General features: G+C 44.5%; 2 protein-coding genes across 2 annotated transcripts in view; both read left to right on the top strand.

Moving 5' to 3' along the window:
- atp2a2b (ATPase sarcoplasmic/endoplasmic reticulum Ca2+ transporting 2b) overlaps positions 1–6,937 on the top strand; it is a 30,425-nt gene extending 23,488 nt beyond the window's left edge. The window contains exons 13-23 of the mRNA XM_078270637.1: positions 42–173; positions 321–440; positions 771–989; positions 1,171–1,294; positions 1,760–1,971; positions 2,214–2,434; positions 2,612–2,814; positions 3,570–3,655; positions 3,764–3,897; positions 4,233–4,350; positions 4,557–6,937. Coding sequence (XP_078126763.1) covers positions 42–173; positions 321–440; positions 771–989; positions 1,171–1,294; positions 1,760–1,971; positions 2,214–2,434; positions 2,612–2,814; positions 3,570–3,655; positions 3,764–3,897; positions 4,233–4,350; positions 4,557–4,829 — 1,842 coding nt within the window. The 3' untranslated portion in view covers positions 4,830–6,937. The remainder of the gene's footprint in view (positions 1–41; positions 174–320; positions 441–770; positions 990–1,170; positions 1,295–1,759; positions 1,972–2,213; positions 2,435–2,611; positions 2,815–3,569; positions 3,656–3,763; positions 3,898–4,232; positions 4,351–4,556) is intronic.
- Positions 6,938–8,728: 1,791 nt separating this feature from the next.
- bcr (BCR activator of RhoGEF and GTPase) overlaps positions 8,729–17,952 on the top strand; it is an 86,516-nt gene continuing 77,292 nt past the window's right edge. Inside the window, exon 1 of the mRNA XM_078271871.1 lies at positions 8,729–11,179. Coding sequence (XP_078127997.1) covers positions 9,559–11,179 — 1,621 coding nt within the window. The 5' untranslated portion in view covers positions 8,729–9,558. The remainder of the gene's footprint in view (positions 11,180–17,952) is intronic.

The raw sequence follows: 17,952 nt of genomic DNA, 5'->3' as shown, positions 1-17,952 counted from the left end.
ATGTCAACCATATGGTTTCTCATTTTTCTGTGTGTGTCCAGACCAAAGGTGTGTATGAAAAGGTGGGTGAGGCCACAGAGACGGCTCTCACATGCTTGGTGGAGAAGATGAACGTGTTTGATACAGATGTCAAAGGCCTATCCAAGATTGAGAGAGCCAACGCCTGTAATTCTGTATGTAACCTTCTGTTAGTCAAAGTCATTTCCTTGCAATAGAAACCAATGTTCTGTCCTTTATTCAAATAAGAGGAAACAAACCAAATGCAGAAAGACTAACAAACTGTTAAAATACAATTTCCATTGTGTTCCACAAATCTTTAGGTAATCAAGCAGCTGATGAAGAAAGAGTTTACACTGGAATTCTCCAGAGACAGGAAGTCCATGTCTGTGTACTGCACTGCTAATAAGGCCCGGTCCTCTGTTGGCAAGATGTTTGTAAAGGTAAGAAACAGACAAATCGAGAACTACTGTAGGATATAAATTGTCCAAGGCTGTGACATAAAAAACATGACATTACTGGTGTTGACCAGCTTTTTTTCTGGAAGTCTATCCATGCCATTAAAATAAATGCTTTTCATTAACTTGATATTACTATTACTACTGATCATCTTAGAGTTTTTTTTTCCCCCATTAAAACATACTAGACATTTTGGAAAATTTGTTTCCCAAAAATGTTAGAAAATAAAATGTTTTGCTTGATGAAAATGTTTGTCTTGTACTGTTTAGTCCACCTCTTTGTATCCTCATTCTCCTGTTCGTGCTTGCTCATAGGGTGCCCCTGAGGGAGTGATTGACAGGTGCACACACATCCGTGTAGGCAGTAACAAGGTGCCCTTGACCCCTGGCATCAAGGAAAAAATACTGTCTGTGATCAGGGAATATGGAAGTGGAAGGGACACTCTGCGCTGTCTGGCTCTCGCCACCCGAGACCAGCGCATGAGCAAAGACGAGCTGGTGTTGGAGGACTCCACCCGCTTCATTGAGTATGAGGTGAGAGCCAAGCAGATTGATATGGTCGATGGTTTCAACTAAAGCTTCGGTCTCACTTTTGGTGGCTAGGTTCCTTTTCAGGTGTAACATTGTTGGCTCTTAGTGTCTGATGGTTATAAGTGCCGATAAGAAAAAATAATTAGAATGTTGCATCTTTTTTTTTTTTTTTTTTATCATCCAGACTGATCTGACATTTGTTGGCTGTGTGGGCATGCTGGATCCTCCCAGGGCAGAGGTGGCAGCCTCTATTAGACTCTGCCGCCTTGCAGGCATCCGAGTAATTATGATCACTGGAGACAACAAGGGTATGTAGAGAACGTCACATCTGCTTGGAGAGAAAACTGACTCAAATCATTATAATCATTTTTTTTACGATGTTCATTCTAATGTGCAAGAGAACATTTAACCACACACAGACGCTCACAGGTTTGTGGCACTATCTTTGTGGGGACACGTCATTGACATAATGCATTCCCTAGCCCCTTACCCTAACCTTAACCATCACAACTGAAGGCTTAACCTTAACCCTTACCCTCACCATAACCTAATTCTATCCCTAATCCTACAACCAAGTCTTAACCCTCAAACAGCCCTTTAAACTTGTGGGGTCCAGCATTTTGGCCTCACAAAGCTGTCGGGATCCCACAATTATACTGGACTCCCAGTTTTTGGACCCCACGAATACACGCACGCACACACGCACGTGTCTGCATACTAACTTGCATTCCAGGAAGCCCCGCAAAGTAAATGCTCCCTCATTTGTATCTTAGGCACGGCAGTGGCTATCTGCAGACGTATTGGTATTTTTGGAGAGGACGATGATGTTTCCAGCATGGCATTTACTGGCCGAGAGTTTGATGATCTCTCTCCTGCTGCTCAAAGAGACGCTGTGGTCAAGGCCCGCTGCTTTGCCCGTGTTGAGCCTTCACATAAATCTAAGATTGTTGAGTATCTGCAGTCCTATGATGAGATTACAGCTATGGTAAGAAAAAAGGCCCTGTGTGTCTATTTACCTATTCAAAGTGTGTTTGGGACATCTGGCATGCTGATAAAACATTACTATCTACCATCAGTTGGTTTATTATTTTTTAAACATGCACAGTTTCTTCCAAAACAAAATGTTCTTTAAACGTAACCATATAAGATCAATGATCTCCAATGGAAAGTTTATAATACACTGTAAAATAATTCTTCATAATTTCCTTGTTTTCACTCTTCCTTCAGACTGGTGATGGAGTTAACGATGCTCCTGCTCTAAAGAAGGCTGAAATTGGTATTGCCATGGGCTCAGGCACAGCTGTGGCCAAGACTGCCTCTGAGATGGTGCTGGCTGATGACAACTTTTCCACCATTGTAGCTGCAGTTGAGGAAGGCAGAGCTATTTATAACAACATGAAACAGTTCATCAGATATCTCATCTCTTCAAATGTGGGCGAGGTTGTCTGGTAAGGATGACTGGTTTATACACTCAAAGACACACTCCATTCACCGTACAACTCAATCCCTCTGTAATACACACACACACACACACACACACACACACACACACACACATATCGATCCTACCTTAACATCACACAATTTCTTTGACTCTTTCATAATCATGATACTTTTGTGTGTAGCATCTTCCTGACTGCAGCTCTGGGGTTCCCTGAAGCCCTTATCCCTGTTCAGCTGCTCTGGGTCAACCTGGTGACTGATGGTTTGCCTGCCACTGCTTTAGGCTTCAACCCACCAGACTTGGACATCATGAGTAAGCCACCACGCAACGCCCGTGAGCCCCTCATCTCTGGATGGCTCTTCTTCAGATACCTAGCCATTGGATGTAAGTGGTTGCTGTATGTGTAGTGTTTCAGTTTTTCACCGTATCGACTCAACAGCAAAGACGATCTGGCATTTAATGACCACTACAGGTTGATCTTTTGTTTCCCTTATTGTTGATACAAAGGTGCTGGTAGAAAACTTTGGAAAGCATCAACCATAAGCAGGCAATCATACACTGGGACAGCTGGTTGTATGTCCACCTAGTCTGTATCCACAACGTTCCACTTCTGGGATGGCTCCAGTGCCGCAGGAAATTCCGCCGGATGTCTTTTCACCGATGTCCGTTTCCTTCCGCTTTCTTTGTGTTGGAATTTCAAACTCCGGTCGATTTATGAGGACTATGGTAAATTGAGACAGCTAGCTAGACTATCTGTCCAATCTGAGTTTTCTCTCGCACGACTAAAACAACTTTTGAACGTACACGTTCCACCAAAACAAGTTCCTTCCTGAGGCTATTTGTCAGCGGCTCTGTGTGGAGCTTGGCGCCGCCCATGACGATTGTGATTGGTTTAAAGAAATGCCAATAAACCAGAGCATCCCATCCTGGAATGCTATGTGGACTAGCCAGACCCTCCTCCGCAGCACCTTGGAGGATGGTCTGGTAAAGCAAGACTAATGTCCATCTAATCAATGCAAAACCTAGCAATTAGCTTGCTCAAATCTGCCACATTAGCCTGTGAAAGTGAATGTGATGTGAAAGTAGTGTTAATGTAGGAAGTCACTCAAACACGTCGTCTTTCTGGTTTGTGTCACCAGGTTATGTTGGGGCGGCAACTGTTGGTGCTGCTGCCTGGTGGTTTGTTGCTGCTGAGGATGGTCCAAGGATCACCTTTTACCAGCTGGTATGAATTACAGCCAAACAACTACAATCATGCTAATTATGCACACTTCAACCCACTAACTTAATTGTATCGGCTGTTAGCTTTAATCTGTATTTTTTCTTCTTATAGAGCCACTTCCTGCAGTGCAGTCCAGACAATCCAGAATTTGCTAATCTAGACTGTAAGGTGTTTGAGTCCCCTTACCCTATGACCATGGCCCTGTCCGTGCTGGTTACCATTGAGATGTGCAATGCCCTAAACAGGTTAGTTTGAGCAAAGCATCCAGCAGCAGGTCAGCAGGTCCAACATGTTCAGAATTATTGTTTTTAGTCAGGAGAAACAAATAAAATGTCTCCAGAAAATGCTCTATGTGACTATTTTAACTCCAGATCTTTACATTTTCCATTGTTATTCACTGCTGGCCTAATTGTTGTTTTGTTAGTATTTCTGTGCTTCATAACCCTGGTCTATATCTCCATTTCCACTTTCACACTCAACCCATGTGTAAACGTACACTGCAGTTTTTGTAAGTACTGTCTCGGCTGTCAGTGAATTATTTTTTTAACAAACCTGTCCATTTGTCTTTGTTGTTGCTTAGTGTGTCAGAGAACCAGTCCCTGGTGAGGATGCCGCCCTGGGACAACGTGTGGCTGCTGGGAGCCATCTGCCTCTCTATGTCCCTTCACTTCCTCATCCTCTATGTGGAGCCTCTTCCAGTGAGAAATATTTCTTTTACTTTGACACATAGAATGGGATACTGTGAAATGAGGAACGGAAGTAGTGTTGTCATGATACAATAATTATTTATTCAGCTGTCAAATATGAAGCTAAAATGGTGATCCAGTCTGCTGTCTCAACAGTGGAATGTGTACCATGCAGACTGAACCACTGTTTGACTTTCGTCCTGTGTGCTTCTTTTCAGATCATCTTCCAGATCACCCCTCTGAATATGACACAATGGCTGATGGTGCTCAAGATCTCACTGCCTGTTATTCTACTTGACGAGATTCTCAAGTTTGCCGCCAGGAACTACCTGGAGCCCGGTAAAGAACTGGAGAAGCCTGCCAGCTGCAAAGGCTGCTGCCTGTCTGCATGTATGGAGGGCATCTCCTGGCCCTTCGTGGCCATTTCCCTCCCTTTGGTCCTCTGGATCTACAGCACCGACACTAATATGGCCGACATGTTCTGGTCCTGACTGACTTGAGCACAACCTCGACTTTTCCATTTCCTCCCCACCCCCACCACCATCACCTCCCTCTGTCCTCTCCCTTTTCCCCTCTCTGCCTTCCTACATGTGATTAGCTTGCGTGTGTGCGTGTCTGTAGAGTGTACTTGTGCGTGCCTACCGTGTGTGTACGAGAAGGACCAACTTTAACATGAAACGTAACAAATAATATAAAATGTTAACATTGAAAAGTCACCTGGTTTGAGTTGGGATAGGATTTTTGAATGGGTGAGGCTTTAAATGCGAGTGTCAGAAGACCATCACTCTAGTAGTTGTGTTGCTGGTTTGAAAGAAAATATACTGTTGCCAGGTTTTTTATTATTATTATTGTCAATATTGCCTTTTTAAGGTTTATATTTTTTAATGATTTTGGGAATATCAGTTGTCTTATGTCACTACAGTAACAACAGCAAATAGTTTTGTTTAGCTTCCCTCTTCATGAAAAGAAAATTTAAGATATCAGAAATCAATTGATCTGTACAGAGATGGAACTTTATGCAACTTTTTTTTCTAAATGACTTTTGTCAATTGTTTGATCAGCGTGGCTTAGATATACCGCCTTCATTTATTTTCTCATGTTTACCATTGTGTCTTCAGTATAAACTCAGAACTCTTTCAGAGAGGACAAGCTCCGTGTGGCAGACGAGGACTGGGAAAGGTTTGGGAGTGAACAATTTGAATGCTCCGCTTAAACAAATGAAAAAGAAATCTTGAAAAACAAAGCCGCATGTCCTGTGACCAAGCATGAACTGTATGTGGTTTCTCATTTCTAATTTAATTGTACATGTCCCCCGCCCCTCAAGTATAAATTAACCTCATGGATGTATTATTTTTTTTACTACAATGATTTGAAAATAAGCCAGTTTTTCTGCACTGGGCAGAGCACAGCTACCTCAATATGATAAAAAGATATGTTTTTTTTTGCTCATCTCTAGATGGTTTTCCTAAACGGTCTTGCTAAAGCATAACATATGAGGTGTGCCCCTATTTTCTTGTGCAGAAAAAAAGGAACACAATTTCCATTCCCTCTTAACATGTTTAAGGATATATTTTGTTTGTATTGATTTTTGACTTTCATTAACTTTATTTGTGTTTTGCTTTGGAGATAGAACTGAGTGGGGGTGATGTATGTTAATTACATCTCCATAGCGTTTGATTCAAAGGACAGTAATAATAAAATCGGAAGAAAAAATACTAATACAGAAAGGAGTCCAAATGAAATTGGATTGCGATTAAGAACCCAAAATGTTTTTTTACTTCAAGAAAAAAAAAAAACCCTCATAAACCCTTTGAATCAAAGTGTTTTCTGTCTTCATTTAATACGATTAAGGCCAATTGTTATTGTGTGTGTGCGTCTCTCTCACACACACTCTCTCTCTCACACACTCTCTCTCTCTCTCTCTCTCTCTCACACTCACTCTCTCTCTCTCACACTCTCGCTCTCTCTTTCTTTCTTTCTTTCTGGCACAACATGACAGGCAAGAGATACAGCGAAGCAGATCTTGTGTATATTTGACTCTTACAGGCTTTAATATTTAGAGGTCTTAGTTTGTGCTGGGATTGGCACACTTTGTGGTAGTGTGAACATGCTGGATCAGAGGCCATACAGTCAACTGGACTAATCTTGGATCACTTAAGCATTATTTTGTGTGGAAATTTCCATGTGAGAATTCTAAAGCATGTTTTTTTTGGGGTAGAAGCCTGGAGTGTTTGTGTTCCACTTAACTGTGTGCTTTTCTTCCTCAATGCCTTCCATTGGCTCACCTGTCACTAGAGTGAGTATCCATTTGCTTTTTTCACGCTACTAAAATACAAATTAACTACAGTAGAATCTAATAAAACAATAGGACGGCAAAGACTCTACAGAGGAACCATTCAACCATTAAATTAAGAAGCATTTTGGGGAAATGTTGACATGTAATTCATGGGTGGCCAATCCATACAAATAAAAACTGATTAGATGTTGATGTTGCCCACATGCTACTATTGTGAATGTCACTGTGTGCTGTTCTTTGCACCGCTCTGACACTTTCCTATATTCACAAAACCAATAAAAAAATAACTTTTAAAATTGTAAACTGGTCATGAAATGTTTGTGTTTTTTTTACTAATGTAGTTTCTCTCTCCCTTTTTAGGTTGGCTCTCATAAAAGCGTTGCAAATTATAAGAGTGGGCTCAGAGGCTGGGGTCGTCCTACTCTCCAGCATGTGTGCTCACTCTTAAGTTCACACACCCCAGACATGACGACCAGCAGTGTACCCTTGCACAGACAAAAAGGACGTTTTTACAGTAATAAGACCAAATGCATAACTTAAAAGTGGTTGGGCTGGAAAACGGGTACCTTTGCCCTAATGCACCACAACACACTCACTTCTTAACCTACTTATACCTCTGTGTGCAGATGCTATATCAATATGACACTATTCCAGTTTTGTGTGCAGGGAAGCGTTCAATACCCTCAATGTTCCTTCTTGCATGAAGAACTTCCATGTTAGCTTGTCACATAGATAATCTTTAACACTGGGTTGAATGGTCTTAGCTGTACATCAGTGTACAAAACATCCATGCATGCGTTTCCAGCTGTATGTAAGCTTTGCAATTTGTATTTATAGATTCTAATGTATAATACTCTGACATTAAGATGGGTTTAAGATGGATATACCATAGATATGTAAATCACTGTTTTATTGTAACGGTTTGGGTCATTTGCACAATATTAGACATGGAAAAGTGATTCATGCTGAACTTGACTGTGCTCTACTTGAGTTTTTTTAACTTTAATTTTCCCCTTTTGAAAACTACTGTAGGCCGATCACTGATCTATTTACTTTCTGATGATGTAGTCCTTTGCAATGAGGACAACAGACTAACACTTTGATTCATTGGTAATCCTGCAGTACAGCAGTGTTCTTCTGTTGCCTCTGCATTACTATTATTATTATCATGTATCTTTATCAACTGCTGTAAAACTGTGATCTAAGGTGAGGGGGCGTTTGCAGTCCCCTCAGCGACACCTGGTTGAAGAACAATATTAACCATATGTAAAAAGATGATCATTATTGATAACTTAATAATGGTTGTACATGCATTACTGAGGTTGTGGTTTCAGGTAAATAAAACAATATAGTATTTGAATTGTGTCATTTTGCATTCTTGCATGGCCAATGTGATGTTCCAGTTTGACACAAATACAGTCATGTATAGGATTAAAAACATCCATACCACTGGGTTAACAGTTTAGCAAAGACCTACACTGAGATTGTTTAGGTGGTGAAGTCGGTGTGTAAACTAGAAGAAAAAAAATCTGACATACATATATTACTCCACTGAGTGGCAGTGTTGGGTTAAAGATTAACAGCACTCCATGTTCTTTAACGCCTGCTTGACAGGTACAGCCACTAGCTTTTTAAAGAGAACCCAGAAGGAGTAATATGCTGAATTTATTCTTATTAATAACTGTTAATAAAAACTGTAGGATCGGGAGAGGCTGTAGCTGACTGGTTCCTAAAACATTTTGAAGGATGTTAAAATATGTGGTTATACTATATGATCTGTAGGCTTTATAGCTGCCTGAATGTGTGACAGGACAAACCAGTAATCATGCAATAGCCTACAGTAAAGAATAGAGCCCTATGTGCCAGGATATGCCAGAATAATTAGACCTACAGGCTGCATGCAGAAGACTCTTTTAAAACGTAACATATGAAAATAAGTTTGAACAGAACATTTCATATCCAGAAAGTAAACCTGGACTAATAGGATGTGAGTGCTGCCTGCATCCTTGCTCTGTCTCTTTAACCAGCGGGCTCTCAGTCACTCTGGTCCCTCCCATTCTTGCAGCCCTCCAGTGTTGCTGGCCTGAGATGGGAGCGCACACAGCGGCGGCACCATCACGGCCGAAAAAACGGGATAAACCTGGAAAAGAGCAGAAAAAAACCCAATACCACATAGGTACCGTGGAAAAAATGGTATAACGAAACAATTATTCTACTTAAACCGGGTCACACCGCTTGATCGCGTCCTCTGAACAACTCAGATGTTGTCTTCGCTTGTGTTTTGCGCTTTTTATCCTTTCTCCTTGAGCGCTGCTGGTACAAAGGCGCCTGGTCTGGAGCAGCACCTGGGAATATGGCCATATGAATGGGCAAGAGCGAACGGACCTGCTGCCACGGACGGACCCCGATTGGTAAACACAGACAGTGAGTAAACCTAGCAGGATTAGAACACATTTCTTCTTTTTTTCTCTCCTTCCCGGGAGCCAGATCCCAGTGTCACCCCGCGAGGACAGATGCTGTCATTGTGTCGAGGCTGAGATTTTAAAAAAGAAATAAAAACTAAAATCTTCTGAAAGTGTCCTTTCCTGGAATAATGCATGATAAAGACGAGCGCTATTGCCGCCTTTTATTCCTTTTTATGCCTCACACATTCCCAGCTATTCCTGTGGCTGAGCAGCCGGGTTCTCTTGTTCAGAATGGGATGTATTGTTGCATCTGCGCAGCCCACGACAAGTGTCAGCAATTAGACTGTGTGTGTTTCTGAACGGGTTACCCAAACACTGTCACTGCTTTCTAACTGTAATTGGCCATTGTTGTCGATAAGGACGCGAACTGGACTAAAAAAGGACTAACGGTGCGCCCTTGGCTTCATTCACCTAGTGTGTGTGAGCCGGGGTCGGTCACAGAAATAAATTAGGCACAATATGGTGGAGCCGGTGGGATTCACCGAGGCGTGGAAAGCACAATTCCCGGAGTCCGAGCCCCCAAAAATGGAGCTGCGATCTGTCGGAGGCATCGAGCAGGAGCTGGAGAGGTGCAAAGCGTCCATCCGGCGCCTGGAGCAGGAGGTGAACAAGGAGCGCTTCCGCATGATCTACCTGCAGACCCTCCTGGCCAAAGAGAGGAAGAGCTACGACAAGCAGCGGTGGGGCTTCAGGAAGACGCCACTGAACGAGGGGATGGACCCTGCGGCCACACAAGGCGCGGAGTGCCAGTCCCAGCAGCCGCACATGCAGGAGACTGGTGGAGTTGGAGTAGTAGGGGTAGTTGGTGGAGGGTATGCTGGTGGGGATAGGAGCCGTTATCAGCCTCTTGGAGATGGAGCCGGAAGGTCCAAACCCAGGCCTCCGCCAGCCAGGAAGTCAGCCTCCCACGGAGACGGCCTGGAGTCAGCCTTTGAGGTACCCCAGCAGGCTGAGTCCATGTCTTGTGACAACCTAGATGGTCTCTCGCCATCCAAGCAGAGAGGGGGCATCTCCGTCTCCCCTCGCAGACTCAACCTTCCGCCCCCAGACAAGGAACTGGCACTGCCCTCTGACCCCAAGGACAAGTTGGGGATGGGACTTGGCGTGGCAGCTCTTAGATCCAACTTTGAGAGGATCAAACGGGCCAACTCTCATTCTGCGGGGGATGTAGCAAAGGGCCAGGAGAAGCAGCTGCCGCCCCCACCACCGCCCTTCTACTCTAACATGGAATTCCACCACGAGAGAGGTCTGATCAGGGTCAACGACCGTGACGTCTCTGACAAGATCAGCTCCCTGGGCAGCCAGGCCATGCAGATGGAGCGAAAGAGATCTCTTCACTCCCTCCCAGGTAACCTGGCAACGGTGGCAGGGGAGCTGCGCGCCAGGCCTGTGTACAGAGGCCGGTCCACTGAGAGCACCTGTGGCTATGATGCAGAATATGAAGACGGGGAACCCAACCAGCGACATCCAGGGAGGGCCAATGGTGGCAAACCTCCGCCTCCTCCTTGGCAGCCCTCCGAGTTCCAGGCCTACTCTAGTGTTTATGTTGGTGGGGTGATGATGGGTGAAGGTGGCGGTGGAGACGGGAGAGGCGGCGGTGGAAGTGGTAGTGGAGTCACAATGAGAGACCTTGGGGGAGGTGATGACCACCTCCTGACCTGGCCGCGCCGTTCCTACTCCCCAGGGAGCTTTGAGGATGTCGGCGGAGGCGGCGGAGGCTACACGCCGGACTGCAGCTCCAACGAGAACCTGACGTCCAGCGAGGAGGACTTCTCCTCAGGTCAGTCCAGCCACGTCTCACCCAGTCCTACCACGGCCTTCCGCCGGCCCTTTAGAGAGAAGAGCCGCTCGCCGTCCCAAAACTCCCAGAACTCCCAGCACTCCTTTGACAGCAGCAGCCCTCCAACGCCGCAGTCCCAGAAGCGTCACCACCGGCAGCAGGGAGGCCACGTGGTCATGTCTGAAGCCACTATTGTGAGCGTTCGCAAGACCGGTCAAATCTGGCCACCTGCTGCCCATCATGACCTCGTGCCCCATGGTAGAACATCCCATGACAACAGTTTCCATGGAGACCACCTAGGTGAGTGTTTGCTGCTGTCTCTAATCTTTGTTTTGTTTGAGAGCGGGTTGGGCTGGATTGCAAAGGACATCTCAGCCCCCCCCCACACACACACAAAAGCTGAGTATGGCTGTTTGTGTGCGGAGGAATGAAAAGTGAATGAATACCTGAGTGAATGAGTGTAATTTAGTCATGTGTTAGCATCTATTCTTTTTGCATTTTTAGCCTCTTCTTCATGTCTTTCCTCATAAAACCACAAAGCAGCCAAATGTTGACGTCATTGATAGGATGTGTGTGCAGTGCACGCAAACGCGCAATACTGTGTGTTTTTTGGAAGGCCTTGCGTGGGAGACAGACTAAAGATCCATCTCTGCTTATTCCTGGAATGTCATTCGGGTGGGTGAACAATAAATGTGGTCAGTCTGGGTTGAAGCTGCAGGTCTAGCCCTTCTCAGACGACTCCTGAGGCCCTGAGTATGGAATTCCAATTACAGGTGTCTCTTTCTGCCTGAAACGTGACAGACTAGAAGACAATTCCCTGAACATCAAGCTGCAACTCTTCACCAGCTTTTAGCACAGAGCAGGACAAAAGAAATCCACTCTCCAAACAATTACATGCAGTATCCCTAACCACTTAATTGCAGCCTTTGAGCTATGGCACCTGTAATAGAACAGCAGAGCAGATAGATGTGCAGCCTGCAGCGAACTGGGCAGTGGCTGACTTGGCTGTCACAATCAAGCCCATCAACAGTGGAGTTTGTTGCTCAAAGAAGCACATTAGTAGTTGCTTAGCTTACTGTAATTCCTCAGTAAAGTTTCCATTACAGAGGCTGTGCCAGCTCACAAGAAGTGAAAACAAACACTGCCCGGGTGGTTCAAATATTTGACATAATTTTTAGTCATTGAGAGTTGTTTACCGAGGTGCGGTTAGCAGCAGTTTGCTGGATTCAAGCACATTTTGCTTGTTGTCTCTCTCTGGGTTTCTGGTGTTGAAGTGAGTAGTGTTTCATCATAGCCTATATTGTAACAGATTTGGGACTGGCGCCCTGCTGGACCAGACAGGCAACCAGGTGCAGGCATCACACGACCGATCCAGTGCCAGGGTGAACCGGAAAGAGGGGAAGAGTTAGCCAGATAGATAGTGAAAGAGAGAGTGAACTGGAGTATTCAATGGGGGACTGAGAATACTTAAAGAGAAAGGGAGAAGGAAAGTGTTTAAGCTGAAAAGAAGATGCCCACTGTACGCGTACAATAACGTTATAGCTAATTTAAATGATTTGAAGGCTAAATATAACTGTTTTGCTGTTGTAATATGTGATACAGCACTAAGGACATTACTGTCACCATTCTGGGTAGCATTACTGTCTGAAACTCCGCCGCTCATTGCCTAAATATCCTGAACAGAGAACAGGTCTCTGTGTATCTATTATTCATTTATTTGAATAGAACCACTGACACAGTGGCCCTGGTAGAATCAACTAAAATGTTTTTTCCAGACAGGAATGCGATCATCAAACTACAGGATCCTGTCCGGAAAACCTTCTCAGACATATTTGCAGTGAAAGTGAAAGACATCTTCCCTTTGAATTCCCATTCTCTCTCTGGTGAACATTCGTAGCTCTTAACCGCAATTAAGATTGTGAAAAGTTAGCAGATAGCGAGTCCCTGGAAAATGGCTTGCTAATTCTCCCAGCTGCTATGTTTAGGATTATCGCTGCACTGTCTGCTCTCTTTGTTTTAACATCTTTTCCACAACAATGAGCCCTGTGGGGAGTTAGGCGAGCTGGAAGAGCAGGGACAGAGATAGAGGATGGAGGGGGGCGTTGTAGACAGCGATGCATTTAGTGGGATAATCTGGTATTTGAGCATAAGAAGTAAAAAAATGTTGGTTAGACACCCTGCAGAGTGGTTTTGTTTTCTGGTTGGGCTTTAAGCTGAGGGCAGACAGGCTTGATGTTGACGGCGAAGGTGATGACAACGATGAATATTGCATCATTTTGGGCCCCCCGCGGGGTGTAGTTTCAGCCGACCACAACAGAGAGAGGATAGTAAGGGAAGGAAGAGTGTGTTTTTGGTGGGCGGCTGATGATAATCATGAAGAGTGGGACAGTGTTGGGAGGAAGACTGAGGGAGGCAGAGTGCAAGGCAGAGCTGTCGTTTCTTGCTTCATTGGTCAGGGATGCGTGGGCTGCAGAGAGGCACAGATGGGAAGAACTCTCCCGTTGCGTAACAGAGACACAGACTCAGGCTCACACACACACACACACACACACACACACTGACGCACAAGCTTGATGTTCACTCTCATACCTTGAGGCTGCTTTGCCTTCAGCAATAGGTGTGCAGGTTACGTATGTGTTGTTCAGACCGGGTCGTAGAGGAAGGATGCTTCCTGCCAGTGGTTGACCCGAGTCTGGAGACGCCACTCTTACACCATCTGCCAGAGCAGTTCTGATCTATAGTGATTAGTTCTCTTCTCTTCTCTGCATGCCAACAACAGTAGTAATTGCCTCATGGTGTGTTTTGTTTATTTAATGTTGGGGGGGGGGGATGGGGGGTTCAGGATGAAAAGTTTCCATGCTTAGCAGAGACAAGCATGTCTTTGTAGCTCCGACAGAAATCCAAATGAGTGAAAGATTAAAATAGAGACGTCTCCCTCGAGTGTCATTCAGTGGGAAAGCGGAGACGCTTGGCAAGTTAAAGCTAGGCTCTTGGGAAAAAAAAATAGCAAAACATGTTTGGAGGCACAACTGCCAACTTTTCATTTTTGAACCGAACAAACCCCAAACATGTTATGCAATGTTACGTCAGGCATTCGTGCCGAGTTAGACGACTGAGTGACAAGTTTCTTTTACATTGCCATGACATTTTTTAACCTGCAAGTAAACTGCTGCGAAAGTGACGAAACTCTCATTAAATAAAGAACATTACAATTGAAAGCAACAGAGCAATCCAAATGTTTCTCACATGCAGGACTGCAGTTAAAGGTAGGAGGTATATCTGATTTGTGGAAAGATGGATTAAGATAAAAACCAAATCCCACACATATTACCCGCTGAAAGTTTCAGTGAGGTCAGTTCATTGAAGAAAGGGAGCTTTCACTACCTTCTGTAATGAAATGGGTGGTAACTATTTCTCCATACGCTGTTTTCCAATGATTCATTTTGAAGGGAAATCTGCCTCTAAACCAGGGAATACCTGTGGCTTTGTGTCTCTGAGGGCGGGGATGCCAAAGCAGGACAGACCTGAGAAAGCTTCAATGGTTGTATTGTCCACAACCTCCACCTCCCTCAGCTGGGGCCTGTCAGTGGTTATAGTGTGTGTGTGTGTGTGTGTGTGTGTGTGTGTGAGTGAAAGGAAAACGCACAGTCACTGAGAAAAGAAAATGGCTCGGTGTCACTGAGGTACATTTGCAGATCAAATCCAATGATGTCATGCTAAATATATTTGTGAGTACAAACATGCACTCACGCTTACTCCCTACTGTAGGAAATTGAGCGTGTTGCTTGTGTGTATGTTTGTCTCAGCAACAAGCGGGCGAACAGTGGAGGTGACGGTCTGTGGCAGGCTGGCAGCTGTGTGTGTATATGTATATGTGCAGGTGTTGCACATATTTCTATGTGTGTGTGTGTGTGTGTGTGGGTGTGGGTGGGGGGGTCAGAAGATGAAAGGAATGATGGGTAAGATATGGCTCACAAGACACTGAGAGAGATTTTGTTAGTAGTACCTCTGGCCAAGCCCACATGCTGTACAGTAGTCCGCCGTGGCACAGTGACCCCCTTTTCACACTGAGGAAGGGGGAGTGACTGTAGCTCTTAAAATGGCTTGTTCAGTCTGTGCTGTTGAGTGAGCTTGGCAGTGAAAGCCTCCGTTACCTCAGCCGGCACACAGGAGCTGCAGGCTCACAGTCAGGCCCTCAGTGGTGGAGAGGAGAAGAGAAGCATGGGAGGATAAAAAGAAGAGGTGGAGGGAGGGGGAAAGCGGATCTGCCCCTTTTGCCAGCTAGGTGCTCAGCTCAGCCTTTCATTGGGCTGGTGCAACCTGCTCGGACCAAGTATGGCGTCACTAAACAGCCCCTTTGTTCCTGTTGCTGCGATCAGAGAAAAAGCAAAAAGCCTGTGAACTAATTCAAGACACTAACTCATTCAGAGTTCGTGCACAATATGCAATATGTACTGCTTTTTTGCAGCATGCTTGGTATGACATAGCATCATGCTTCCAGCAACAACACTCTTCAATGTAACAATATAAACACTATAAAATACAACTTTTAAGTGATCAAATAAAAACACAAGATCCAATCAGTATTCTATGTACAAAGCATTCATGTCTGTTTTTTTTTGCATCCCATGACGTCCAGCCTGGCGCTGAGGCTGGCATGGCGACGCTCGCTTGGCAACAGACAGATGGGTGGAGCGGCTTTCGGAGGGTTTTCGGACATTCAAGCTAACCTTTGGGTGATGGGAAGCAGATTGGATGATCATAACTGGACTCTGCAGACAGACATGTGAATACAAATACACATGAACACAAACTCCCAGCCCTCCAAAGGGTAAACGCTCTTCCCTGCTTCTGTTTATTTTCCTCCTTTTTTTGTGTGTGCTTGTATACTTCCTATGCCAAGCATCCAGACACAATATTTCCTCTAGTATCTGACAGCTCTTGGAACAAAAAGAAGAAGAAAAAAAAAGAAACTTGGAAAGTCCCTACACATAAATTCTGGTGACTCTTTTCGCCCCATGTGTAGCTGCTTACTCTTTTGAACATCAGCCATCTTGGCTCCCTGTAACATGGTCACTGAGCTTGTCATCTGGATTAGACAGTGCAGGGAAACTGTGCTAGTTTGCGTCCGCCTCTAACCATTCACCACAGGCCACAGTAGTGGTTGCTTGCTGGTGTGTGTTTTCTGGTTTTCTACATACTCTATATCCTAGCTTAGTTTGGGCCGTTAATCGTAGCCAGCTCTCTAAGGGACCGGGTTAAGTTTGGGGGGTGGAATGGAAAGAAAGACTTGGTTTATGGTCTCTGGTTGAGACCACAAGGCAATGTGGCGTCTATGAAGACCCAAAAGGCCTTTTTAGAGAGAACTTGTCCAGATTTACCAGTGCTCGAGTACAGAAATTAAAGGACCGTTCCACCTATTTTACATATCAAAGTCAGTATGCAAAATCACAGGGAGTACAACACAGCCTGTGAAAACAGTTGGATAATTTCCTCGTGGCTCTGGAGGAGCTCTGTCAAGGCTAAGAAAATTACTCAAGTCACGTCTCTTAAATATCCTATGTTACAAACTGTAGGTGTGGGTTTAAAAGACCTGGATGTTAACCAGTCAGTCATTGCATCATGGGAAGTTTAGGATCCAGTGTTTTTGTATCTCTGCTACTCTTTCCTTAATCGGTTTCTTGTGAGTCCCCCAACTTTGTGAAATTCTAAATCGCTGGGTTGCTCTTTTAACACCAAAAATATAATATAAAACATAAAATATAGTACATATTACTGATGTCTGATTGAAAACGTATGTTTAACAGAACACGTCTTGACAGTCTTTTGACAGATGTATTTTCAGACGTTATCCAAGCCCTTAGGGCTGTTAAAAAGTACTGCAGAAATGCATCAAAATGTACTTAAAGAGGCAAGGGTATAGAAAAGATGCAAGAAGTAGGCTCCACATTGCAAACTTGTCACACACGTGTACAATTGAAAGCCAATTGATACTCCTCTCTGGATTAGAGGGCAACATAAACCTGTCTATTCATGCAAACATGTAAGCCTTAATCTCCACTCTTTAGTCTGGGAATTGGAAACTGGCTAACAATCAGATTAACCATTTCTCCTCGTATAACACAGCTCACACCATGCTGCACTCATTACAGCACTAATTCATGTTGTCCTATATATTACGGTTGGGATTATCAAAGATGTGTGATTGGTGGTTTGTGTTTAGACATTTAGACTGATTCCTCCTGCACTACAGTGTGTAGATATTCCTGGCTTTTAGAAAATGAACGTATCCAATGGAGCTTTGCTTCTATTTAGTGAGGCATTCTCTTTATTTTCCACCTTATTTCTTCCCTAAACCTTTTCTATTTCACTTTATTATTTTCTCTTATCTCCATCTCATCCTACCTTTTCCCATTTCCTCTTCTTTCCCTCCATCTACGCTCCATTCAAACAGCTGCTTCTGGTTTCCTTTTGCTTGGGGCCAATTAGAGGTGCATCACCTTTCCGTCTTTGTTTCCGCAGGTTTTCCACCAAGCAAAGGGCCGGGGGTGGGGGGGAGCAGGGAGAGATCAAAGTCACGACCCCCCCTGCAAGAGCAAGCAGGCTCTCTCTGTAATTGTCCAATAGGGGTTTAACTGACGAATGCCTATAAAACAACACAATCAATGCCAAATGTCAGCAGCCGGCCTCCTTGTTGCAGAACAGTATAGACCTGCCTAGTGTATTCCCCCTGCGCCTTAGAGCCTTTTTGTTTGCTCTCTTTTCCTCCAGCTATTTCTTTATGTCTGTATGTCTGTCTGTTCTTTCTTCCGTCTGCCTGTCCATTATGATCTCCTTGCACACACGTATGTCCAATTTGTTCAGCTTAAATGTGAGCATGTGTGGACGGACGGTAAAAGCTCACGATTCTAAGGAAAACGGGTTTACTTGTCTTTAATGGAGTTAACCTCGGCTTACTGTCAGTGCTAAGGATGGTCTCAGGATCACTGAGGGTTAAGATATAGAACGTAGCATTCCCCGTCCTTCGCTTCTTGAAGGTCCTCGAAGTCCTTGATATCGAGAGCTTCATGGAT

The sequence above is a fragment of the Sander vitreus genome, chromosome 16 (genome assembly GCF_031162955.1).
Source record: "Sander vitreus isolate 19-12246 chromosome 16, sanVit1, whole genome shotgun sequence".
Taxonomy (NCBI): domain Eukaryota; kingdom Metazoa; phylum Chordata; class Actinopteri; order Perciformes; family Percidae; genus Sander; species Sander vitreus.
Note: the sequence above shows the minus strand (reverse complement) of the source record. Positions and strands in the feature narration are given on the sequence as shown.